The 26,339-nt window shown below is 40.6% G+C and overlaps 1 protein-coding gene and 1 pseudogene across 1 annotated transcript; both read left to right on the forward strand.

Moving 5' to 3' along the window:
* Window positions 1–9,698: 9,698 nt before the first annotated feature.
* On the forward strand, window positions 9,699–13,006 carry LOC115813601 (E3 ubiquitin/ISG15 ligase TRIM25-like; annotated as a pseudogene).
* Window positions 13,007–20,080: 7,074 nt separating this feature from the next.
* LOC115813598 (tripartite motif-containing protein 16-like) lies at window positions 20,081–23,469 on the forward strand. Its single transcript, XM_030776100.1, has 6 exons — window positions 20,081–20,674; window positions 21,303–21,398; window positions 21,605–21,838; window positions 22,033–22,192; window positions 22,297–22,356; window positions 22,919–23,469. Exons 1-6 carry the CDS (start codon window positions 20,081–20,083, stop codon window positions 23,467–23,469), a joined length of 1,695 nt encoding a protein of 564 aa, XP_030631960.1.
* The last annotated feature ends 2,870 nt before the right edge of the window (window positions 23,470–26,339 follow it).

Below are 26,339 nucleotides of genomic sequence, written 5' to 3' on the forward strand. Positions count from 1 at the left end.
TTCATTATGGATGGAGGTTGTAGTGAAGGAGTGCTGTGATTATAGCTGAGATTACTCTAATGATCATCCTCTGATTCTTCTCTACATGTTTTCTGGTGAGATCTCTGAAGTGCTGGCTGGGAGGTTTCTCTTAATGACTGTGATGATTTTGTCCTGAGTAAATCACTTTGTGGAGCTCGGTCTTTTTTTTACTACGTTTAGAGAATGATATTTCACCCCGGTATTTTAGTGTCTTGGAGTTAAATTTTTATCAAATCTGGATCAATAATTGCTTACTGAGTAGATTTTTTAATACTTATTAAATAATTATGTAAACATATGAGTCATATATATGTCACAGTGCAGATCTGTAAATATTATAAGTGTATATGTTTCTTATATAATGTCATGAATCTTTATCACTGATGTTACTTCTGCTTTTAAGGTAAGACAACAGGATTTAAATTAGAATGATTGGGTTTGTTTTTTCTTTTCTTTTTTCTTTTTGGTAAATAAAACTGCGAATGTCTATGAACAAAGGATGCCCCCCCTCCCCCAAAGAGAAACAGAAGTAAAGTGAAGTGAGAGGAGACTCTTGAGTGTGTTGTAATATTTTAATCTTGTCCTGAGAGATCTGTGCTGTAGTTCTTAACCTAAAGACCAGAGTCTAGGGCTGAATGATTTTGGGACAATATCTAATTGATTTTTCAAGTTCGATTTGATTTGTGATCTAATGTTTTAAAGTCAAGCTCCAGTTCAATATTCACTGTGTAATAGATTTAAAACATGTGATGGAGCATTACCACATGAGATACCATCAAAATATTAGCTTCACTATATTCTAATGCAAAGATGATAACTTAAGGATATGGAATTGCTTCCAACATGTATTTATTACATTTTTAATTGCCATAGAGCATAGAACAATTGAGGTCATTATCGAAAAATAAATCCCGATAGGACAAACAGGACCCCGCTTATTATTGGGTTACTTTCCAAAATGATAAAAGAAACTTCACACAATGTTTCATCGTAATGATTTTATTGCCGTTTCGTGGCTTCCGCTGAGAAAAATAGTCCCTCTAGCACGCAGAACTTCTAAGTTGCAAGTGTTGCATGGCAACGTGTTAGGCTACCTGCAGAGCCAATGGCAGCGGTCATCAATTTTTTCAGCTGTCATTATCAGGAAATATCGGGCCTCCAAGCGCTGGGATGACCCTTTCAATTCTATGGGATTTTCTGCAGCATTCTGAGGAACCGTAGGTCAGATGTGCTCCATAACGTATATTCTAAATGGCAGCCTTTGCGATTTACTAATTCCATTTGTTCAAATCGCTATTTCGATTTGAAATCCATTAATCGTTCAGCCCTAGAGCAGACTGGATGTTTCTGGGGACAAGGTGAAGGAGATGTAAAATGAAACCTGTCAGTGACATTCAGTTGGTCTAATATGACACAGTTATTATAACTTTGTTATGACAGGTTTTTATGTTCATAACTGTGTTAGTGTCTGTGGTTCTCACAGTCATAAGTAATAATCAGATGTGTGGAGTGTTGGTGCTGGATGTGATGTGATGTGATGTGACCAGCAGATGGAGACAAAGCTGTGATCTCCTGATCATCTCACCCCAGTCAGACACGCCCACAGAAGACTGTCTTTCATTTGTCACTTCACAGATCACGTTCAACAAACTGGATCACAAACTACTGACTGATTTTTTTCCTTTACTTTTCTTTTACCTTCATGACTTTTTTAGGCATTAGTTATCCTGAAAATATAAAGCCAACTTGTTGACTGTTTTGATGATTTTAGAGGAATATATATGAAAATAAAAGACATATTTATATGAGGTATGCTGTTTGTCTGCTCCTGTCTCCACCACAAGACATGTGTGATATATTTGATCTGTAGTTGTTTATGCAGTGACTCATTATGTGTGGAAATATGTGTGTGATTAAAACATGGCATGAGGACCACTGAATGATTCCAGGTGATACACACACTCACACTGAGAACAGCCCTGAGATGAAGATCTGATCCTGTCCTGAGTACAGCTAAAATACTCACAGCAAAAACACCAAGATTGAAACCTCACTTTGCCATGTTGAAGTTGACACCATTATTATACCTGTATTTTTACAGTGTGTGGATGCATTGTTGGCTGAATAGGTGTGACTGTGTGTATTCTGTATAGACAAGAGTACAACTGGGGTCATGTGTATGGTAGTTTAAGTAACGAGTAATTTATAGAAAATGTTTAACACTTCATACGTTTTCAAATGCTCACACACACATTTAAAATGCTCTCACAGACAGACAGACAGACAGACAGACAGATACACACACACACACACACACACACACATACACACACACACACAGACACACACACACACACACACACACACACACACACAGTGTCTCTTCTCAGTGTTTGGGTTTTAAAACATTTCAAAGACCCTGGGGACAGCAATTGTGAGGAGAGTTGTGTTAGACTGAATGGCCTTTGTGATTGGGTAAGTTCTGTAAAGTTTAGTAGCGAACTCTAGTGAAGCACAAAGACACACTCAGTCTGTGGGCTTATGAGAGCAACTGGAGAGCTAAAAAATAACAAGAGTCCAGAGTGGGATGGCATAACCTCCGACTTTTATAAAATGTATGATGAACAACTGCCTCCTTTTTTGATTAGAGTCTTCTCAGAAATCATTAAAAATCATTAAGAAAGAAGCTCTCCCTACAAGTAAAACCCAAGGTGTCATCACTTTGACTCTGGAACCCAATAAAGACAGGGACGGTCTAGAAAACTGGCGTCCCATGATGCTTTTAAGTGATGATTATAGATAAATGACAGTTATAGACAGTTATAGACAGTTATAGATAAATGACAGTCTGGGTTTATAAGGAAACAATATACAGCAAACAGTTTTAGATCAACCATAACTTTGAGGCCCTTTCTCTATGCACTTTGAAAGACACAGTGGCTACATTAAAGCCTTCATCAAGTCCTTCACATCTGATGCCTGCCAGGTTTCTAACTGAGGTTTTTAACAGTTTTGGTCCCACTATTTTATCGATTGTAAATAGCTCTCTGTCCACTGGATGTGTTCCCTCCTGCCTTAAGCATGCAGTAATCCACCCACTGCTCAAGAAACCTAACCTCGACCCTACCGATTCAAACCATTTTAGACCCATTTCTAAATCACCATTTTTATCAAACGTTTTAGAGAAAATTAAATTTACAGTAAAAGATGTAGAGAGAAAGATTATCTACAAGTGAAAAGAAGGTCAGGTTCGATTCGAATGTGATTTTAAAATTTGAATTCGTATACAAGTTTATCCTATAGTGAATATTACACTTCAGTACTCTCTGTTAATGTTTTTTATGGACTGCAGTCATTTAAGTTTACATTTTTACAATTATTTGATGTTTATCCGTCATTTTTATCCCTCAACTTCACCAGATTCCTATGATCTCACACTGAGTCGTAGCTGTATGTTCACACTGAGAGCGATGAAAGCGTCAGGATTCGCTCTACCTGCCCTGCCAACAGCGCTGTCGAACACTGCGGACGTTCTGACATTGATGAAATAGGCGGATACAAGTTTGTTCTGAATGCTTGATCTTACAAACTTTTTTGGGGTTGAAAAGGGCTGAAAGGCAAACAAATGTGTCAACCAGTACCTTTGTGCTGACTGACCACAAGGGTATAAGTTAACTCATGAAATCTTTTAAATGTGAAGCTGAGAAACTGATCGATCAAGGAAAGAAATCAACAATTATAATGACATGTTTGGTAACAAAATAAACTATTGAAATAAACTAATTAAAAGCCATTTGTATGGTGTGACTTCCGTAGGGGTTCTCTAGGGAGCACTTCTCAGTTCAGACTGGTTGCTGCCGAACCATGTCATAGCTCATTACCATAAAGTTGACCAAACTTCAACTGCGCTCTTCCATTCAGACCTCTGACGTCTTGGCATCATTTTCCATTTTTCTTCTTCACATCTTTCATACATATATATATATATATATATATATATAAGTGTGTGTGTGTGTGTGTGTGTCTCTCTCTCTCTCTCTCTCTCTCTCTCTCTCTCTCTCTATATATATATATATATATATAAGTTTATAAAATATCAAATATTTGACCTACAAAACCTTTTGATTTCTCTTCAGTGTCACGAGTCATCAGTATTATTGCCACATTTACACCTCCACTGAATCCAGTGGACTCTGTTAATGATTTCTGTTTTAGGAGTTCTGACTAAAATGACAAATGATTGCTATTTTGATAGCATTAACGTTCTGTGACTGTGTATGTTTGTTTGAGAAACAGAGAGAGAGAGAGAGAGAGTGCGTGTATGCGTGCGCTTAACTTCCTCCTCCTGAGCTCCACAGAGACCCAATCAAACAATCATAAAACAATAAAAATTGATATTTCAATATACCAAGGTCAAGATGTTTCCTGTCTGACCTTGTCCAGTGATACTTTTATGCAGTACAATTGAAGAAAAAATGTAGCTGCTTAACATTAGTTTACACTTCTGAGAATCCCAATATATTCACGACACTATGATATCACAGTATTCTCTCTCTGTGTGTTTGTCTCTCTCAACAAGCAACAAAGCAACAGGAAGTCATTCATTTCCAGTTTTGTGCAAGTTACTGAAAACACAGCTGGATAGGCACCCATTGTGTTTCTACCTTCCCTCCCTCATCTTCTTCTTCTGGCGAGGGTGTCTATGGCAACCCCTTGAACAGTATGGTAAAAAGTTGTGAAATCTGGCACACTGATTGGGGACAGTTCCCTGATTCTTTTCACCAAGCTTCATGTCTGCACCTCACAGAGTGCGAATTATACAATGACAATGGGGGGGGGGGGGGGGGGGGGGGGGTCAACTTTTTCTCCAGGGCTATATAGCACAGGATATATAAATGTTCCGACCCCCTTGAACTGTTGTTTTTACCTCTTTTGAGGGGGTTCAAAGTCTTAATGGGGGGGGGGGGGTGTTCAGGCCCCCCCTAATTCCCCCGTAATTTGAACCCAGGCACCTCGAGCGCTCCAGTGGGTCAAAGTTGAAGAACATTTATGCACATAACTTTTGAACCGTATGCCCAAAATGAGGTACCATTGGATTCCTTGGATCACAACGAGTTCAAATCAAACATACTGAATTTCTGCCATATTGGATTTTGTTAAAAGGGGATTCTTTACTGCACCTAAAAAACACTTTGTCCAATCTTCACCAAATTTGGCAAAGATGATGTTCAAACCAAGCCTCACAAAAGTTATCAGATGGATTTTTGATTTTTGAAAGTGTTCATTACTCATAGCAAATCGAAATTGTCACCAAAGTCACCAAAACCGAAGTGAACTCATATTTAATCAAGGCTTTGATGTACTGACACCGAACTTGGTGGACTGACACAAGACTCAGCTCAAAGGGAGTCCAGAAAATATTGCCCCATTTTACTTCAGGGGTACTATAATAAGAGAAAACATGTTCTTGCTCATTACTCTTCATATCTTTGGTCTAAAATTGTCATTTGAAGTCATGCCTTTTTTGATCCTGAGGTCTGTACTTGTTGCTACTTCCTATTCTGTAATCGTATATGACGGTAAAGTCATCAAACAGGAAGTGAAGTCATAACCAGACTGGGCACATGGACTCGGGACCTCAATTTGAGGGAGCACAAAAAACCCCTGCGTCTTTGGACCACTGGGGACGCTGACAATAGATGTGTTTTGGCTAATAACTGTTGATGTGTTCACCTTAAATAACTGGTTCATGTGTCGGGTGATATCATGGGAGGTCCCAAGGCTGAGACATGACAACTTGTCATGTCAACCTAATGGAGGCGGCTGCCATATTGGATTTTAAAAATTTTCACAGGTCACAAAGATTGCCCAATCTTCACCAAACTTGGCTCAGATGATGTTCAGACCAAGCCTCACAAAAGTAATCAGATGGACTTTTGATTTTCAAAAGCGTTCGTCTGTCACAGCCAATCAAATCAGCAAAAAAGTTACCAAACAGGAAGTGAGCTCATATTTTGGCAACACTTTGATGTGTCAATGCCCAAAAAAATTGCCCTATTTTAGCACTCGTAGGCACTATAATAAGAAAACAAATGTTTTCGTTCATTCCTCTTCATATCTTTGGTAAAAAAAACAGGATTGTCATTTGAAGTCATGCTTTTTTTGATCCTGAGGTCTGTACTTGTTGCCATTTCCTGTTCTGCAATTGTACACGAGGGCAAAGTTGATCAACAGGAAATTATGCGATTCCGTAGAACTGTATCGAGGATCAAGGATATCTTTATTGTCCCGGAGGGGCAATTTGTTGTGCAAACAGCAGTATCCACTCAACATCAGACAACAACAAAAAATACACTATATATGAAAAAAATACACGATATAAATAATAGTAATAATAACAACAATAATAATAATAATAATAATAATAATAATAACAATAATAATAACAATAATACAAGTTTATTCAGAGTCCAATATCACTATTTCCAGTCTCAAAGGGCTTTACATGTCTATAACAAGGTCCAATCAAAATGATATTATCCATAAGTTAGAGAAAATAGATAACTCTTTAGTTTGATTTTAAAGGTATGGAGAGAGTTTGCCTCCTTAACTTCTGTAGATAAACCATTCCAGAGGAAGGGAGAGCGGTAGGTACAAGTTGCCAGCGGACTTCTTTTTAACTCTTGGAATGACTAATAGTCCTGAATCTTGAGAACACAGGGTGCGAGGTGGGTTATAGGGTGTAATTAAGTCAGACAGGTAGGAAGGCCCAAGCCCATGTAAAATTTTACATGTTAATAAGAGGACCCTAATATTTGCCCTTGCATGAATTGGGAGCCAATGAAGGGAAGCCAGGACATGTGTAATATGATCAAACTTCCTTGTTCTGGACAGAAGTCTGGCAAGAACATTCTGGACCAGCTGAAGACTTTTGGTACTAGAAACAGGCAGGCCAGAGTACAGGACATAGCAGTAATCAAGTCGAGATGTGACGAATGCGTGAACAATGGTGTCTGCATCAGCCATATTGAGAAAGGGCCTAATTTTAGCAATATTACAGAAATGATAAAAGGCGGTTTTGGTTATGTTTTTGATATGAGTGACTAGCGAGAGACTAGACTCAAAAATCACATCAAGATTTTTAGCTGAGGAGTTTTGAGAGATGATGCAATTGTCAAAATTTAGGGTAAGATCACTAAAAAGATGCCTCTGCGTAGGGATCCAATGAACAGCATTTCAGTTTTGCCTGCGTTAAGCATCAGGAAATTTGAAGACATCCAACCCTCAATAGCACAAAGACACAGCTCAAGGTTAGCCAATTCAGAGCAGTTATTATGCTGGATAGGTTAGAAAATCTGAGTATTGTCAGCATAACAATGGAAGTTAATGTTGTAACGACAAATAATGTCACCCAAAGGCAGCATGTAAATAGGAATAGAAGAGGTCCAAGGACTGATCCCAGAGGAACACTATGGTTAAGCTCACGGTATTCAGAGGTCACATCATTATAGTAGACACACTGCTTTCTGTCAGGGAGATAAGTTTTAAACCAAGAGAGTGCCAGGCCACAGATGCCAATTTGATTTTCCAGGCACTTGAACAATATAGTGTGATCGACCGTGTCAAATGCTGCACTCAGATCAAGCAGAATAAGAACAGAAGTAGCACCAGCATCCATGGCTAATAAAAAATCATTAGTTACTCTAGTAAGCGCAGTTTCAGTAGAGTGAAAACTCCTGAAGCCTGACTGAAACATTTCAAACAGACTGTTAGAGGACATATGGGCTATCAACTGAGCAGCTACAATTTTTCAAGTATTTTTGAAAATATAAAAAATAAATGATTAAATTATTTATAAAAACAACATAAAAGTCCATAAAAATCCTAAAAAATGAAGTAAAAGGCAATAACCAAAGCCTAGAAATCACATTGAGTTATTTAAAAAGCCTATGGTGACTGGTACGAATGAAAAAGTTGTGAAATTTGGTAAAAGTTGTGAAATTTGGCAAGTTGATTGGGACTTCTAACCTGATTCTATCCAATAAGTTTCATATCTGCCTATCAAGCTCTCTAGCACCACCAACAGGCCAAAGTTGGAGGCACATTCACACAAGACTCTTTTGAACCATATGAGGAAAATTCAAAAATGAGGCGATGCTGGATTCTTTGCATCAAGATGAGTTCATCACACTGAATGACGTCAGTTTCTGCCACATTGGATTTTCTGCCATTTTGGATTTTATAAAAAAGTGGGGTTTTTTCTCTACTCCATTGTCACAGATAATCTTTAGACTTTAGATAAAAGTTATCAGATGGATTTTTGATTTTCCAAACATTGGACCAGAGCAGCCAATCGAAATTGGCAGCAAAGCCGCCAAACAAGAAGTGAGCCCATATCTCAGCAACGCTTTGATGTATCTCCACCAAACTTAGAAGACTGACTCAAGACCCCACCTAAAGGGAGTACAGAAAATTAAACAACGTTCAACTTTATGTAAATGAGCAGCAACAGCGTTGAGCGACAGCCAATCAGAGGGCAGATTTGTTCCTCTTATATTCTTTAGCTGTGAGACATTTTCTTAAACCTTAGTTCCTATATTAGCATTTTGGTTCCCCATGTTATCTCCGTCCATGGAAAGCGGTGATTGCGAAGGCTACTTTGCATTCCATGGTGAAACGGTAGTGCTCGAAGCAAGATCACACTATTTCTGAGAAAATACATTCCCTCCAAAACATATTTTTGTGCGGGAATGCACCTGATTTGTTCACGCATATATTGGACGATATATTAATAGGCCATACAACTCCACGATGAATAAAGGAAGATGATATACATACAGCATATAAATAAAAATAACATATAGTAAATATTTATAATATGTATTAGCATATAATTTTTTTTTAGGAAAATTGATGCATCTCTTGTCAATACATTTGTAGACCATTTCCTCAAAACTATGTTAGCAACTCCCACAAGCTGGCTACACGTGTCAGCGACACAGCGACACAGCAACTTGCCGGTTTGAGCGCAGGGCCAGACTAATACAGAAGCAACAAACAAGGTAATAACTCTCATTATTTACTACATTTCCTATTCCAGACGAGGTCCGTATTTGTTGCCATTTCCTGTTCTGCAGTTGTACACGAGGGCAAAGTTGATCAACAGGAAGTAAGGCGATTCCCTAGAACTGTATCGAGGATCAAGGATATCTTTATTGTCCCTGAGGGGCAATTTGTTGTGCAAACAGTAGTATCCACTCTACATCAGATGACAATAAAAAATACACTATGTATATAAAAAAAAACACTACGTAAAAAATAAATGATTAAATAAATAATAAAACACAACCTGAAAGTCCATAAAAATCCTAAAAAAATAAAGTAAAAGGTGATAACTGCATGCTGGCTGCAGGCGAAGGCTAGACTGCACGTGACAGCGACTTGACGACTTGCCAGTTTGAGCGCCAGATCAGACTTATACAGAAGCATCAAATGAGGAAATAACTCCCATTGTTTACTACATTCAGATGATAAAACAATTCTGACTTTGCTCACTCTCCATAAGGAAACCCTCTCAGTTTGTAGTACAGTTCGTCTGTCTGTGAGAGGAGACAGGTTTCCTTTCAAAGCCTGTCGGAGATCAGATGTATAATCTTAGGCAGAGAGAATTTGGAAAAATGGCAAATGCCAGTATTTCAGAGTTTCAGGACCAGTTCATGTGTCCAGTCTGTCTGGATCTCCTTAAGTATCCTGTGACTGTTCCTTGTGGACACAGTTACTGTATGGGCTGTATTAAGGGCTGCTGGGATCAAGGTGATCAGAAGGGAGTCTACAGCTGCCCCCAGTGCAGACAGATCTTCAGACCAAGACCAGTTCTACATAAAAACACTATCCTGGCTGCAGTGGTGGAGAAACTGAAGAAGACAAGACTCCAAGCTGCTGCTCCTCCTGCTCACTGTTATGCAGGACCTGGAGATGTGGAGTGTGGTGTTTGCATTGGAAAGAGAAAAAAAGCCATCAAGTCCTGTCTGACATGTCTGGCTTCATACTGTGAGACTCACCTCCAGCCTCACTATGAATCTCCTGCCTTCCAGAAACACACGCTGGTCAAAGCCTCTACACTACAGGACAAGATTTGTCATCATCACAACAAACCGATAGAGCTTTGGTGTCAAACTGACCATCAGTTCCTGTGTTATGTCTGTATGGTGGATGAACACAGAGACCATAAAACAGTATCAGTGGCAGCAAAGAGGACAGAAAGACAGGTATGTACAGGGACTTCTCTTACAGCTCAGTGAGAATGTTAGTTAGAGTCTAATTATCATCTGGATTTTGGTCAAATCAGAAGCTGTTTATCTTTTCATTAATTTCTGAATGACCAATTTAATGATTATTGTTCTCTGATGGCATGCATGGGCGTAGATTTTAACTTTAATCAGTCAACACCAGTGCTGGAAGTAACATGTTACAAAGTAACACATTGCTGTAATTCCACTTCTTTTGGCAGTAACGAGTAGTGCAACTAAGTACCTTTTCAAATTAAATAGCGCAATTACAATTACTGAAATCTGAATGGGCTTGATACTCGTTTCTTTGTCTTGAGTGAAAATATTAATGGACAACTGAAGACTGGAGCAGACAAATGCAGCCTATTCCCCCAATGTCCTGTTTATGATCTAATGTCACCCAACCTTATGGTGCTGCAGTGAATGAATGAATGAATCATAGTGGTGGGCAAAGCGAGGCTTTGTGAAACACTGAAACGTTTGAAGCAATTGTGCCGGAAGTTTCCAAATAATCAGACACCCATCTCCATGGTGACACCTACTGGCCACTTTTACTATCGTCACATCTCGATAATGTCATTCTGCGAAAACAACGACTCAGACAATCGGTGACAAGTTCTAAACTACTTATTATTCTGGTGGGTTATGCCAGGCTATCAATGGCTATCATATGGTCAATACATATTTTGGAAAAATCACCATACAACGGATAAAAAACGAAAGCTTTCAGGTTGTCAGAGACGGTAGAGACCTGGTCAACACTGACCATAAAGACATAAAAACACAGAATGACCCAGTTTTCCTCTACTGTTACACTGTCGTCTACTGTTACACTGCCCTCTACTGTCACGCTGTCCTCTTCTGTCAGACTGTCCTCTTCTGTCACACTGTCACAGTGTGCTGTCACACTGAGGTGGAGCCTGTAAATGAGGGCATGTTTTTGTTCAGAATCAGCCTTACTGGTTTGGCCCCATGCTGCCCCCATAATGGGATCTTCCGGGGTTTCTCTGCGTCATTCTTGTTGATCAGAATCTGGGATGTTCACTGGCCACGTTATGAGTCAATAAATTGTTACCTCACAATATACCAATAATTTATCACAAAGATTCTTATTGGAGAATATGGTCAAGTGTGAAACAGACCACAGTGGTAATGTACAATTTAATTGGATACATTGAGGGCCCAATAAATCCTGTTTGTAGCAGGTTGGTATTGTGCCTCTTTAACAATGAGAATCATTTTAGTGATTATACATTTTGTCTTTTGGTGAAAAATAAGGGATTGGAAATGACAAGATTTTATCAAAACCAGTGCCATTATCGATTCTGTTTATCGGTCCGATTCTTTATTGATTCCCTTATCAATTCCTGAATAATTTTTTTTGTGGAAAATAAAGTAGGCCTATACAGATTTTCAGCATCAATACAGCTGTTTTATTATCTCTGAGTCTGAATACAGTGTAGGATGTCTGCCTAATAACATTTCAACATGTCAAAATGAATTACAATGCTCCTTTTCTTAAAAGGATATAACTTGTAAAACAAACATATAATGACTGATAAAATAAACAGTTCTTCTTTAGAAAAATAGGGATATATGCCTAGTAACATTTGAATAGATTACAATCCTCCTTTTCAAAAGGGCATTAGCTTGAACCAAATATAAAATTTGGCCAAATTTCGCCTCATCTCATTTTGCTCTGGACCATAGTGGTCTATCTGCCCAAAGCAGAGCCTTTGAGAAAGATTTTTTTTGTCGGGGACAGAGATCTAAAAAGTCTTTAGCCTCCTATAGAAACCCCAAGATGTCATGAATTTACATCGCATTTAGATTCTGTTTTCTCGCAATAACATGTTATTTTTCTTTCTTTACTCGAGATCTCGATTTATTTATGCCATTATTACCAAATTACTAAACTTTGTTTTGTCGAGATAACAACATGTAGCCAATTACATATCTTCCCCAGCCAGGCATAAAGCTATTTCAGCAGCCGTCAAGCCTTGATTGAAGAGAAATGTGACTGATCAATGTAGCCTACTTCTACTCCTCAAACACTGTTACTCTGAATGCCATCCTGCACTTGAAAGGCCACCTCACTAACCTATTAATTCGTTATCATGGGGAAACAATGTATCATTTATTATTTCTTATTAATTAAACAATTAATTGAACACCAACAGGTGACTGGTGAAACGTCACAGTCAGATTGATACTCTTACATCGCTGAATACAGCTCTTAACCCAAAGAATGACTTCAGGGGGCCATACTGTGGTAAACTACAAGTTACAACCATGTGTTGATACAGTCTCTGACAATGACGTTGTATCATCTTATATTCACACACAGAAACAGTTGGGAGAAACTCAGAGGAAAACCCAGCAGAGAATCCAGGAGAGAGAGAAGGAGGTGCAGGAGCTGAGACAGGCTGTGGAGTCTCTGAGGGTGAGTGTTGAGCAGAGGAGAAGACAAGAGCTGGCTGCTGGAGGAGTCATTTGAGGGCTCAGTCAGGGCTCTCCTCCAGTCAGCCAGTGAGGAGTCCAGTGTTGGGCTACTGACCAATCCCACTGAGTCACAATGTAGGGAACAGACTGGCTGAGTGAAGTGTGTGATTGTAATGGACCCCCCTCCTCTGTGTGTGTGTGTGTGTGTGTGTTTCCGAACAGCGCTCTGCACAGGCAGTAGTGAAGGACAGTGAGAGTATCTTTCTTGAGCTGATCCGCTCCATTGAGAGAAGGTGTTGTGGGGTGACAGAGCTGATCAGAGATCAGGAGAAGAGTGAATTGAGTTGGGCTGAAGGAGTCCTGGAGCAACTGGAGCAACTGGAGCATTTCCTCCAGGTAACAGTGGAGGACAAAGTGTTCTATTAAATTACAGTGCTTGAATTCACTTGTGTGTGTGTGTGTGTAGAAATCTCTGTGTTTGCTCTCTCCCCCTGCATGTAGAACTGCTTTACTTCTCAATTATAAATGTTTATAAACTGTGTAAAGTTTCTGTACTAAGTACAAAATGTTGTACTTGTGTATTTCTGCATGTGTGTGTGTGTGTGTGTGTGTTTGTGTTTGTGTGTGTGTGTGTGTGTGTAGAGTATCCTGTCTCTCTGTGTTCCACCTGGATCTACAGACTTACCCAGCATCACTATCAGTCCACACCTCTCTTTTGAGGATGTTGGAAAATCTGTCTCTCAGCTGGGAGAGCAACTGGAAGATTTCTGTAAGGAGGAGATTGGAAGACTTTCTAAACAAGGTTTGGGAATTTAGATATTGTTACTGAAATCTTATAACAATTCTTTATTTTCAAAATCAGTTTAATGGTGATGAGGTGAATAATCAGTCCCCGTCTCCTATAGTGGCCAAAACCATTCTTCTTCAACCCATGATGAGAGGAGAGTTCTTCCTCTGTGAGTAACACAGTCATGCACCGCACTCATACACACACAGAAAAAAACCTTGTTTGTTTGAAATGGAAATTACATATGTGTGTGTCTATGTGTGTGTGTTTTTGTGAGGGAGAGAGAGCAAGAGACACTGATACACACAGACACACACACACACACAAAAATATGGACACACAAATACATGCATTCGCCTGTTATTTTATTACATGTAAACACTAGTGAATAAAGAGAGAAAAAGAGAGGAGAGGAAAAACTGTTTGGTGTTTATCATGATCCTGTAAAGAGAGGGAATTAAATGTACATTAAACAGAGATAATGAGAAGGACTATGAGATCTGTAAGTGACAAAAAGGTGAGGTGATTAGAAAAACAGTATGTGATTTCAAAATTTGCATTTGCATCTAATATAATGAAATGCCAGGATATCATATAGTGAATGTTACACTTCATTAATGTCTCTGTTAATGTTTTTCATTGATTCAAGTCATTTCGGTTTTCATTTTTACCATACCTTCATGTTCATCTGTCATTTTTATTCCTCAACTTCACCAGATTCCTGTGATCTCACACTGGATCTCAACACAGTCAGTAAACACCTCTGTCTGTCTGAGGGGAACAGAGTGGTGACACAGAGTGACAGAGTCCAGTCATATCCTGATCATCCAGAAAGATTTGATGGGTGTTGTCAGGTGTTGTGTAGAGAGAGTGTGTCTGCACGCTGTTACTGGGAGACTGAGTGGAGTGGGCGTCATGGGGTTGATATATCAGTGTCATATAAAGACATCAGGAGGAAAGGAGGTGGTTCTGAGTGTAGGTTTGGAAATAATGATCAGTCCTGGAGTTTGTTCTGTTCTCCCTCCATTTACTCATTCAAACACAATAATGAGGAGACTAAACTCCCCACAGTTCCCAGTTCCTCCAGAATAGGAGTGTATGTGGACCACAGAGCAGGAACTCTGTCCTTCTACAGCGTCTCTGACACAATGACCCTCCTCCACAGAGTCCACACCACATTCACTCAGCCCCTCTGTCCTGGGTTTGGGGTCTATAGGAGATCAACAGTGAGGTTATGTCAATATCCAAACTAAGTAAAATCAGAATGGTCCAGTTCTGATCATGATGTTAAATGATACATTTGTATTATCAGATGACAAACATGATGTAGTTAATTATGGATGGAGGTTGTAGTGAAGGAGTGCTGTGATTGTAGCTGAGATTACTCTAATGATCATCCTCTGATTCTTCTCTACATGTTTTCTGGTGAGATCTCTGAAGTGCTGGCTGGGAGGTTTCTCTTAATGACTGCGATGATTTTGTCCTGAATAAATCACTTTGTGAAGCTCAATCTTTACTGTATTTAGAGAATAAAATTGTCCAGCATTTTACTGTCCTGATGTCCTGAATGTTTATCAAATGTGGATCAATTTATGTTTACTGAGTAGTTTTTTTTATTCATACTTATGTCATATACATATATAAGTCATGCATATGTCAGACTGCAGACTTGTAAAATATCATCAGTGTACAGTATATGTTTCTTAATGTCACGAATCTTTATGACTGTGGTAACTTCTGCTTTTAAGGTAAGAAACTGATTAAAATTAGGATAATTTTTATGTTGTTTAGTTTTATTTGTTTGTTTGTTTTGTTGTTGTTTTTTGGTTCATTTGTTTGTTTAAAGCAAAATAGGGAATGATTACAAACACTGTTGAAGTGAGAGGAGACTCTTGAGTGTGTTGTAATATTTTAATCTTGTCCTGAGAGATCTGTGCTGTAGTTCTTAACCTAAAGACCAGAGTCTAGGGCTGAACGATTTTGGGACAATATCTAATTGCGATTTTTCCAGACAGATTTTGCAATTTCGATTTGATTTGTGATCTAATTTTTTAAAGTCAAGCTTCAGTTCAATATTCACTGTGTAATGGATTTAAAACATGTGATGGAGCATTACCACATGAGATACCATCAAAATATTAGCTTCCCTATATTCTAATGTAAAGATGATAACTTAAAGATATGGAATTGCTTCCAACATGTATTTATTAAATTTTTACATTGCCACAGAACATAGAACAATTGAACAGGCAAGGGATAGTGTACAATCTGCCAGTCATTATCAAAAAATAAATTCCGATATGACAAACAGGACCCCACTTATTATTGGGTTACTTTCCAAAATGATAAAAGAAACTTCACACAGTGTTTCATCGTAATGATTTTATTGCCATTTCGTGGCTTCCGCTGAGAAAAATAGTCCCTCTAGCACACAGAATTCTTATGTTGCAAGTGTTGCATAGCAACGTGTTAGGCTACCTGTAGACTCATAAACTTGTTGCAGATAGGCAGTTTATTTCTGTTACGATGAGTGAACGGACTACTTGCGGAATAATATAATGTGAATCAGAAACACAGAACCCGTTGCCAATGGCAGCAGTTATCAATTTTTTTCAGCTGTCATTATCAGGGCCTCCAAGCACTGGGATGACCCTTTCAATTCTATGGGATTTTCTGCAGCATTCTGAGGAACCGTAGGTCAGATGTGCTCCATAACGTATATTCTAAATGGCAGCCTTTGCGATTTACTAATTCCATTTGTTCAAATCGCTATTTCGATTTGAAATCGATTAATCGTTCAGCCCTAGAGCAGACTGAAAATTTCTGAGGAAAAGGTGAAGGAGATGTAAAATGAAACCTGTCAGTAACATTCAGTTGGTCTAATATGACACAGTTATTATAACTCTGTTATGACAGGTTTTTATGTTCATAACTGTGTTAGTGTCTGTGGTTCTCACAGTCATAAGTAATAATTAGATGTGTGGAATGTTGGTACTGGATGTGATGTGATGTGATGTGATGTGACCAGCAGATGGAGACAAAGCTGTGGTCTCCTGATCATCTCACCCCAGTCAGACACACCCACAGAAGACTGTCTTTCATTTGTCACCTCACAGATCATGCTCAACAAACTGGGTCGCCAACTACTGACTGATTTTTTTCCTTTACTTTTCTTTTACCTTCATGACTTTTTTAGGCATTAGTTATCCTGAAAATATAAAGCCAACTTGTTGACTGTTTTGATGATTTTAGAGGAATATATATGAAAATAAAAGACATATTTATATGAGGTATGCTGTTTGTCTGCTCCTGTCTCCACCACAAGACATGTGTGATATATTTGATCTGTAGTTGTTTATGCAGTGACTCATTATGTGTGGAAATATGTGTGTGATTAAAACATGGCATGAGGACCACTGAATGATTCCAGGTGATACACACACTCACACTGAGTACAGCCCTGAGCTGAAGATCTGATCCTGTCATGAGTACAGCTAAAATACTCAAAGTAAAAACACCAAGATTGAAACCTCACTTTGCCATGTTGATGCTGACACCATTATTATACCTGTATTTTTACAGTGTGTGGATGCATTGTTGGCTGAATATGTGTGACTGTGTGTATTCTGTATAGACAAGGGTACAGCTTGGTCATGTGTATGGTAATTTAGGTGACGGGTAATTTATACAAATTGTTTAACACTTCATTCACTCACAAACGCTCACACACACATTTAAAATGCTCTCTCTTAGGCACACACACGCACGCGCACACACATTTCTTAGCTGTCCATCATGTCTGATGATGACACCTGCTCCGGGGGATGGGGGGGGGCACGGATTTTGGGGTAATGCCAGCTGCCCTCTGGTGTCGTTGGGCATGTCCTTTGGTCCTCCTCTGTCGAAAGGTGTGATGTATTTGTTCAGTCACCCTGGCACCTGGGACCTGCCAGACCGATCTATCCAGAGGTGCCAGAGGTTCAAGATGGGTCAGGTTTACGTTGCAGCACTTCAAGAGGTCTTTGGTACAGTCCTTATATCACCTCTTTTGTCTGCCAGCAACCTGTTTGCATCACAGTTGCCCGTAGAGGGCTTGGTGGCGTAGGCGGTGGTCAGGCATGCAGGTAGTATGCCCTATGCAGCAAAGCTGTTTTTTTAGCCACTGCTGCTTCCATGCAGATGGAGATGGTCATGGAAAGGATCTCAGTATTGGGGATTCGACCTTGCCAGACAGGCTGAGGGTTTTTTGAAGGCATCGGATGTGGAAGGCCTCCAAGTTTGTGATATGCTGTCTGTATGGGGTCCACATTTCTGCCCCACAGAGCAGAGTGGAGACACATACCGCATTGTATACAGCAACCTGACCTTCAAGTTTTTGTTTTCAAAAACCCTTCTGCGGAGTTGCCCAAAGGCTGACGAGGCTTTGTTTTGAGGCCGTTTATTGATGCAACTACCTTTTCCAGGTCCTTCCCCACCAGGGGCGAGCAGCGTGGGGCTGCTCAGACACAGTTGACACTGCCAAGGAGACACACTGCTTTATCCTGCAATCTCAACGACCGTCGCTCCATTGCCGCCTGTGTGCATGGTTTGGCTAGGCACTCCCAGCCACATCCTTGACCTTACCTGCTGCCCCTCCACATCACCACAGGGCTTTTGGGGTGAGGGGTGGAGCTAGGGGTTTTGCGCAGGGAAAGGTTTAAGGTGAGGATGTGGGTGCGCAATCTTACCAATCCTACCATCTTCACTCCGCCAGACAGACCTCCAGTGGCATGAGAAGCTCAAGACGACCTTCATCTGGAGCTGGAGCATCAGGGTACTGCTGGTGGTCCAGTCTGCTGGACTCCACCTGTGCCTATCCCCAGCTGCAGAGTTGAGCTCAGGATTTACTCCCCCAGCCATCGTACCTCCCAAAGGTTTACCATGTGACAGCAGTGGATGGAACACCTCTAGCGACCACCGCAGCTCCGAGATCCCCCATTCATTCAGCCTGGAGTTACGAAACCCCAGTTACCGTGGGCTCCCACGAGGAGGCGTAGTAGGAGTCTTGGTGAGGCTGACCACAGAAGATTTACACATTGCTTCCTGGTCCCCAGCTGGGGCAGCCAGGGGGGAGAAAGCAGGCATCCCTACATGCCATGGCTCACTTAGCGGACTGCACTAGATGCATCACAACACCCTGCTGACAATACCTGGCACCTGCAGGCACCTGCATGTCTGTCCGTTCAGAGAGACAAAATGATTTTCAAAAACCAAAAAATGTTGAAAAGAGTGTGTGTGTGTGTGTGTGCACGTGTGTGTGTGTGTGTATGTGTGCGTGTGTTTGTGTGTGTGCATGTGTGTGTGTGGGAAGGTCTGTCTCTGTTGCTTGACTGGTTCTTTGTGTCACAAAACCCTTCAGCAGACAGAAACAAAATATTACTTTGTGAAACTTTCATCACAGATCACATTATCTATGGTAATGCACTGGTCTATTTTATCATGAAAACCATCAATATTGTTTTCGCAATCAGCCAGACTATCACATACAAAAGACCTGTGCGTATGAAAAACATGTTTCAGTCAGGCAATAAAACATGTATCTGCTACATGGGTATTATGTTGGAAATTTATACTTGAGAATGGTCACTGTGGAAAACCATCTGGCCAGGCGATTCATATAATCACAGCACAATATTAAAAATTGTCATCATCCACAATGAACACACCGTGAACACATTCCTATCAAATGTCTTTTGTGGATACATATTCAGAGACCCATCTGCACAGCTGTTTAAAATGAAGGTGAAAATAAGATTGTTACGACTAAGATTGTTTGAAATGAATAACTATCTAAACAAACATTCAATAAAGGAAATGCTTCTTTATTTTTTTTTATCTTTTTTTAATCAAATCAGCCACCTTTCAACTGATGTGTCATTTCTCCTGCTTCTAAAGCAATGTCACCCCCATAATTCATAGCGTTACAAACCACAGGAAGACAAGTGGAATGTTCTAGTTCTTTAGATTCCTTCTGTTAGAGCCGCCTGGCTAAACTGGCTATTCACTCTTGTCTGCTGAAAGTACAGATGACAGAGTTTCATGATGTAGCCCCAAACTACAAATGCTCACATTTTTGCTTTTTTCTTAATGAACTGAGTTCAGGTCATTTTTTTTATGATGTCAGTTGTGGTAAAGTTTTATCATCTGTGTCTCTGAACTCTGAATGAAGATAGATAAAAAAAAATGTAAAATAAAAGATATTTAACAACCTAAAGCAGACAGATCACACCCACCCCCTATCTGCCCATCTACCTTTTTACTATTTATTTCTACCGCTCTACTACATCTCTTTCATTTTCATACTGGAACAAAAACATTTTCCATTAAATATGCATGACTCGTCTTTTCAAGACAGACCTGTTTTACACACTGTCGTAACTAACCCAAATCCCCTCCTACTGTCGGGAATAAAGTAGAGAGATTGATCAGAGCCTCTCCTTTGTACATTTGGAGTCGTGTGTTCACTGTAGGAGTATGTATCTGTGTGCTTGTTTTTAACAGAATGGCAGAGACCAGCATTTCTGTGTGTGAGGACCAGTTCATGTGTCCAGTCTGTCTGGATCTCCTTAAGGATCCTGTGACTATTCCCTGTGGACACAGTTACTGTATAGGTTGTATTAAGGGCTACTGGGATCAGGATGATCAGAATGGAGTCTACAGCTGCCCCCAGTGCAGAGAGACCTTCACTCCAAGACCAGCTCTTCACAAAAACACTATGCTGGCTGAGGTTGTGGAAAAACTGAAGACAACAGAACAGCAAGCTACACAGAGTCCTGCTTCTTGTTCCACTGTATCTGAGGATGTGGTTTGTGATTCCTGTATCGGAAAGAAAGAAAAAGCCATCAAAACCTGTCTGACATGTCTGGCTTCATACTGTGAGACTCATGTCCAGCCTCACTTTGAATCCCTGGCACTCCAGGAACACACGCTGGTCAAAGCCTCCACAAAACTAAAAGACAATCTGTGTCCTCGTCACAACAAAGTGACAGAGCTTTGGTGTCAAACCGACCAGCGATCGATGTGTTACTTATGTACGGTGAATGAACACAAAGGTCATAAAATAATATCTGTTGCAGATGAGAGGACTGATAGACAGGTGCGTACAATGACTCCTTTGGTGAAAATGTGTAAGAATGAGCTGATCGCTGAAAAAGAAAACCCTTCATATGTATTTGGCAAAAATGAAAGTTTTAGTTTTCTTTTCTTTTAGATTAATCAAACCTTAGATATTTTAATGTTTTGACATCCTTTGAAAAATTAAAGAGCCAAAACTGACCATAAAGACATATGATGTAAAGATACCAAATGACAGAGAGTCTCTACGGCTCTCACACTGAGACGAAACTGAAGGGTTTGGGGCTGCTTTTCTGCAGAAATCAATCAAAAGCAAAACAGGATTACATGAGTCTCTCTGTGAAACAGCTTGGTTCTGAGATGACTAATTAGAGAGCCTGATTAGAGAGCTACATCATTTGAGTGACTGCTGGTTTTGTCTTTTGGTGAAAGGAGGTGAATCTAACTCTCTCAGATCAGTGCTAATGGAACTGTCGACGCCAACAGGCGATGGGTTAAACATCTCAGAACAGCATTTAACCCCAAAAATGACTCCAGAGCAACACTGTGGCGAACTCTGATCAGACATTTCATCTCACATCAGCATGTTCAGTGGTTATGTAGAACCAGCCTCTGAGAATGATGGTGTATCTTCTTAAATTCACACACAGAAACAGCTGAGGGAAACTCGGAGGAGAAGCCAGCAGAGAATCCAGGAGAGAGAGAAGGAGGTGCAGAAGCTGAGACAGGCTGTGGAGTCTCTGAGCGTGAGTGTTGAGCAGAGGAGAGGACAAGAGCTGGCTGCTGGAGGAGTCATTTGAGGGCTCAGTCAGGGTTCTCCTCCAGTCAGCCAGTGAGGAGTCCAGTGTTGGGCTACTGTCCAATCCCACTGAGTCACAGTGTAGGAGACAGACTGGCTGAGGAACAGCTGAGTGAATGTGTGATTGTAATGTGTGTGTGTGTCTCCTAACAGCGCTCTGCACAGGCAGCAGTGGAGGACAGTGAGAGGATCTTTACTGAACTGATCCGTTCCATTGAGAGAAGACGCCATCAGGTGACAGAGCTGATCAGAGATCAGGAGAAGAGTGAATTGAGCCGAATTGAAGGAGTCCTGGAGCAACTGGAGCAGGAGATTGCTGATCTGAGGAGGAGAGACACTGAGCTGGAGCAGCTTTCACACACAGAGGATCACATCCGTTTCCTCAAGGTAACAGTGGAGGACAAAGTGTTCTCCAAAACAACACTGTTTGGTTTCAGCTCAGTAAAATGAGTGGTAGCTGTGTAAAGCTTTATCTCTCTGTATCAGCTCTTAACTCAACATCTATCCATATTTATACATGAATATTCACCTGGATATGTGATGTGTGATGTGTGTGTGTGTGTGTGTGTGTGTGTGTGCAGACATTTTCTTCTGTCTGTGCCTCTCCTGGATCTGAGGACTTTCCCTGCATCACTGTTAGTCCACACCTCTCATTCGAGGATGTCGGAAGATCTGTCTCTCAGCTGAAAGAGCGGCTGGAAAGTTTCTGTAAGGAGGAGTTTGGAAGACTTTCCACCAAAGGTTGGGGAATTTCTGAAAGTGTTATGGAAACACTGTAAAGTATATTTTATTTCATATCGGTTCCATTGTGAATGGATTATCTATAAGTCCTTTTGTTTTCACAGTAACAAGCGTCAAGGTCATTCCTCCTCCTGAACCCAAGACAAGGGAAGACTTTTTACAATGTGAGTTCTATCATGTGTCTCACACACACACATACAGACTCAGAAAGAAGTAGAGAGACAGGCAGATAGAGTAAGACAGAGCTCAGAGGGACTCAGAAACAAAATCAGGGATGGAAAGAAAGAAAGAAAGAAAGAAAGAAAGAAAGAAAGAAAGAAAGAAAGAAAGAAAGAAAGAAAGAAAGAAAGAAGTGGGTATAAAGGTCAACAGCAGTGACATCACATTTGGTACTAAGTGAAATCTTTTAAGGATATGACAGGTGAATTCATAAAAAGGAGCAGACAGCGAGAAAGAGAAAGAGAGAGAGAGCGAAAGAGAGAGTTTTAAAGTAAGCTGAATACTGCATTTTATTGGTGTTGTTCCATTAATGTCACTGTGATGCTTGATTTCAGTCTTTAATTAAACATTTTAATGTCCTGATTATTGAATGGTAATCCAGTACTAGACTAAATCTTTGTGTGAAAATCAAATTTGTGTGTGAGGAATGAACAATGAATGAGAATCTATACTGAATTAAAAGTAACTGACTTGAATTAATTCTTTTTTTTCCCTCAACTCCACCAGATTCCTGTGATCTCACACTGGATCCCAACACAGTAAACAAATACCTTTGTCTGTCTGAGGGGAACAGAATGGTGACACACAGTAACAGAGCCCTGTCATATCCTCATCACCCAGACAGATTTGATTATTATGTGGCAGTGCTGTGTAGAGAGAGTGTGTCTACACGCTCTTACTGGGAGGTTGAGTGGAGTCGAAACTGGAGGGGTGGAGAGGATGGGTTATATGTGGCAGCATCATATAAAGGCTTGGGTAGGAAGGGAGGGAGTAATGAATGTAGGTTTGGATATAATGATCAGTCCTGGACCTTGGTCCGCTCTGTCACAAGCTACTCATTCATACACAATAGTAAAGAAACTACACTTCCAACAGTCCCTAGTTCCACCAGAATAGGAGTGTATGTGGACCACAGGGCAGGAACTCTGTCCTTCTACAGCGTCTCTGACACAATGACCCTCCTCCACAGAGTCCAAACCACATTCACTCAGCCCCTCTATCCTGGGTTTAGTGTCTGGGGAGGGTCAAGTGTCAGATTATGTCATCATACAAAATGAATAAAAAATGTAATATCAGATGGCAAATATGATTTTGTTAATTACGGATGGAGGTTGTAGTGAAGGAGTGCTGTGATTGTAGCTGAGATTACTCTAATGATCATCCTCTGATTCTTCTCTACATGTTTTCTGGTGAGATCTCTGAAGTGCTGGCTGGGAGGTTTCTCTTAATGACTGTGATGATTTTGTTCTGATTAAATTACTTGGTAAATTCTTTCAATCTAAGGTTATGTTTGAATCAGAGAAGATTTTGTGCTGATTTTTAAAATTCCATTGGAAAATTCTTGGAATTTGACCTGTGATCTTTGAGATAAAAAGTACACTATTTGTAATGAACTTCCATAACATGTAGCTGAGTACATTCAAATATTAAAACTTTTGGTGAAATAGCAATGCATGTATGTGTCCTTACATCACTTTCATCAGTCATTCAGAAAAATAGTAGAAGTCGTTTATAAATTAATTACCTTGTTATAAACAAGCAGACCAGCTGTAAATAGTTACAAACTAGTGAACGAATTAATCAGTGAGATTAATTTTAATGTTGTTTGCAAAAAATAACAAATTTATAGGTTTATGAGACAGGGAATGATTTGAGAAACACTCATGATTAGGGTTGTAACAATGCACCGTGGACACGATATTTCGCAATTCAAAAATATGACGATACGCAATGTGAAGCTGAAAAATTGATCACAATATCAAGTTAATTAAATTGTTTCTCCCAGGAAAATGCAGATATGTAGGGAACAATGTACAACCAGACGGTCATTATTGCGAAATAAACCCTGACAGGGTGATGCAGAACCCTGACATGAAGCGGAGGGGTCTTGAATCAACCTGAAGGGGTTTATTTCACAATAATGACTGGCTCACTGTACATTATTCTGGTTATTACACGGCTACTTACTGAAGAAATCAATGATTTAACATGAAACATTGATTTAAAAATGATTTTATTGCTTCCGCAAAAAAAAAAAAAGTCTGTTAGATTCTGCAGTTGGAACTGTGTCCATAGCACCGTAAACTCTGTAGCCTTCTGAAGATTAGCCTACTTAGTGTTATAATTACAATTAACAATTTTGCAGACGCTTTTAAACCAAAGCGACTTAGGTTACAACAAGTGCGTCAATCAGGTTTAACTACCTCATGAGCAAAAGATCATGGTATGAATGCAAATTAACCTACTCTCAGTACCACACTCCTGTATATTCTGCGACGACAGAACAGAGAAACAATAGAAAGACCTGCAACATAGAGACAAGGTTAGTACAAAGAAAGGTGGGTTTTCAATCTCCTGTGGAAGAGATTCTGCAGTTCTTATTGACTGAGGAAGGTTGTTCCACCACCACGGAACAAGGGAAGACGTGGCTGAGAGGAACGGCTGCCAGGCTGCTGAAGAGAGGGAGCCACCAGTTGATCAGAGGAGGTTGAGCAGAGAGATATGGCTGGGGTGTAGGGAGTGACCAGAGACTGAAGGTAGGACGGGGCAGAGCCTCTTGTGGCCTGATAAGCCATCACCAGAGTCTTGAACTGAATGCGGGCTACTACCGGAAGCCAGTGAAGTGTAGTGAATAGTGGAGTGACATGAGAGTGTTTTGGGAAGTTGAATACCAGGTGTGCAGTGGCATTCTGGACTAGCTGAAGTGGCCTGATAGGGTAGGCCGATAAGCCAGCCAGTAAGGCATTGCAGGAGTCGAGGCGAGAGATGACGAGTGCTTGAACTAAGAGCTGGGTTGCTTGTTGCGTAAGAGAAGGGCAGATCCTTCTGATGTTGTACAGGAAGAATCTGCAAGATCAGGTGACCGCTGTGATGTGGCTTGAGAAGTTCAGCTGGTCGTCCAGGGTCACAGCAAGGTTTTTAGCTGATACCACAGAACCCTCAATGGTGATCAATGGTGAGTGTCAATCATTGGGGAGCCCTTTGATGGGAAAAAGAGAAGCTCGGTCTTCTCCAGATTGAGCTTGAGATGCTTAGGGGACATCCAGGAGGCAATGTCAGCTAAGCAGGCTGCAATGCACAACTGGACCTGAGAGTCGGAGGGGGAGAAAGAGGAGAACAGCTGTGTGTCATCAGCGTAGCATTGGCACAGATAATTTGTCCAAGTGATCTAGTGTAAGGATAGAAAAGGAGTGGGCCAAGTAAGGAATGGCATGACCTGTGCCTTCTTCAGAGCAAAGGGGACTATACCAGGAGACAGGGAGCTGTTGATTAAGGAAAAAATGAAAGGAAGAATATCCTCAGAGATGGACTGAAAGAGAAGGGATGGGATCAAGAGGACAGGTAGTGGGACGGTGGGATTTTAACAGTGGTAGGACTTCAGAGTTAGTTAGGGGGGAGAAGGAGGAGAAGGTAGTGGGAGGGACAGCAGGTATGGGGTCCAAAATGGGAGGAGAAGGAGTCACAGATGTCTTTACCCTTCTTCTCAAAGAAGGAGACAAAGTCATCACCAGAAAGGGATGAGGGAAGAGGAGTGGAGAGGAGGCGAGAGAATGTAGAGAACAATTTGTGAGGGTTAGAGGAGGCAGAGTGGATCCTGGAGTGGAAGAAGGCAGGGGCTGGGAGAAGACAGACAAGCTGATTTGGTAACGGGGGGGCATAGGGTGTCCAGGGAGGAGGACAGCGCAGAAAGGACCTTGAGGATTTCTCCTCAACATAGATAAGTGAGAAGGATTCAGCAGAAGAACAGACAGCAGAAGAGAAGGCACTAGAGGAGAGGGAGCAAAGGTTACATCGAGCCAACACTGACAGGGTAGGAGCAGAGGATTTAAGGTAGGACAGGAACAGGAGGCAGAAGGATAGGAAGAAGTACTCAGAAGTGTGGAGAGGTGTGACTGTGAGATCAGGAGCAGGACAACCTCCTGTGAAG

The sequence above is a fragment of the Chanos chanos genome, chromosome 6, assembly GCF_902362185.1.
Source record: "Chanos chanos chromosome 6, fChaCha1.1, whole genome shotgun sequence".
Taxonomy (NCBI): domain Eukaryota; kingdom Metazoa; phylum Chordata; class Actinopteri; order Gonorynchiformes; family Chanidae; genus Chanos; species Chanos chanos.

Coding starts and splice junctions, on each gene's coding strand:
- LOC115813598 (XM_030776100.1), top strand. CDS start 20,081: ATGGCAGAGACCAGCATTTCTGTGTGTGAGGACCAGTTCATGTGTCCA. Junction 21,839..22,032: donor ATCACATCCGTTTCCTCAAG/GTAACAGTGGAG, acceptor GTGTGTGTGCAG/ACATTTTCTTCTGTCTGTGC. Junction 22,193..22,296: donor TGGAAGACTTTCCACCAAAG/GTTGGGGAATTT, acceptor TTGTTTTCACAG/TAACAAGCGTCAAGGTCATT.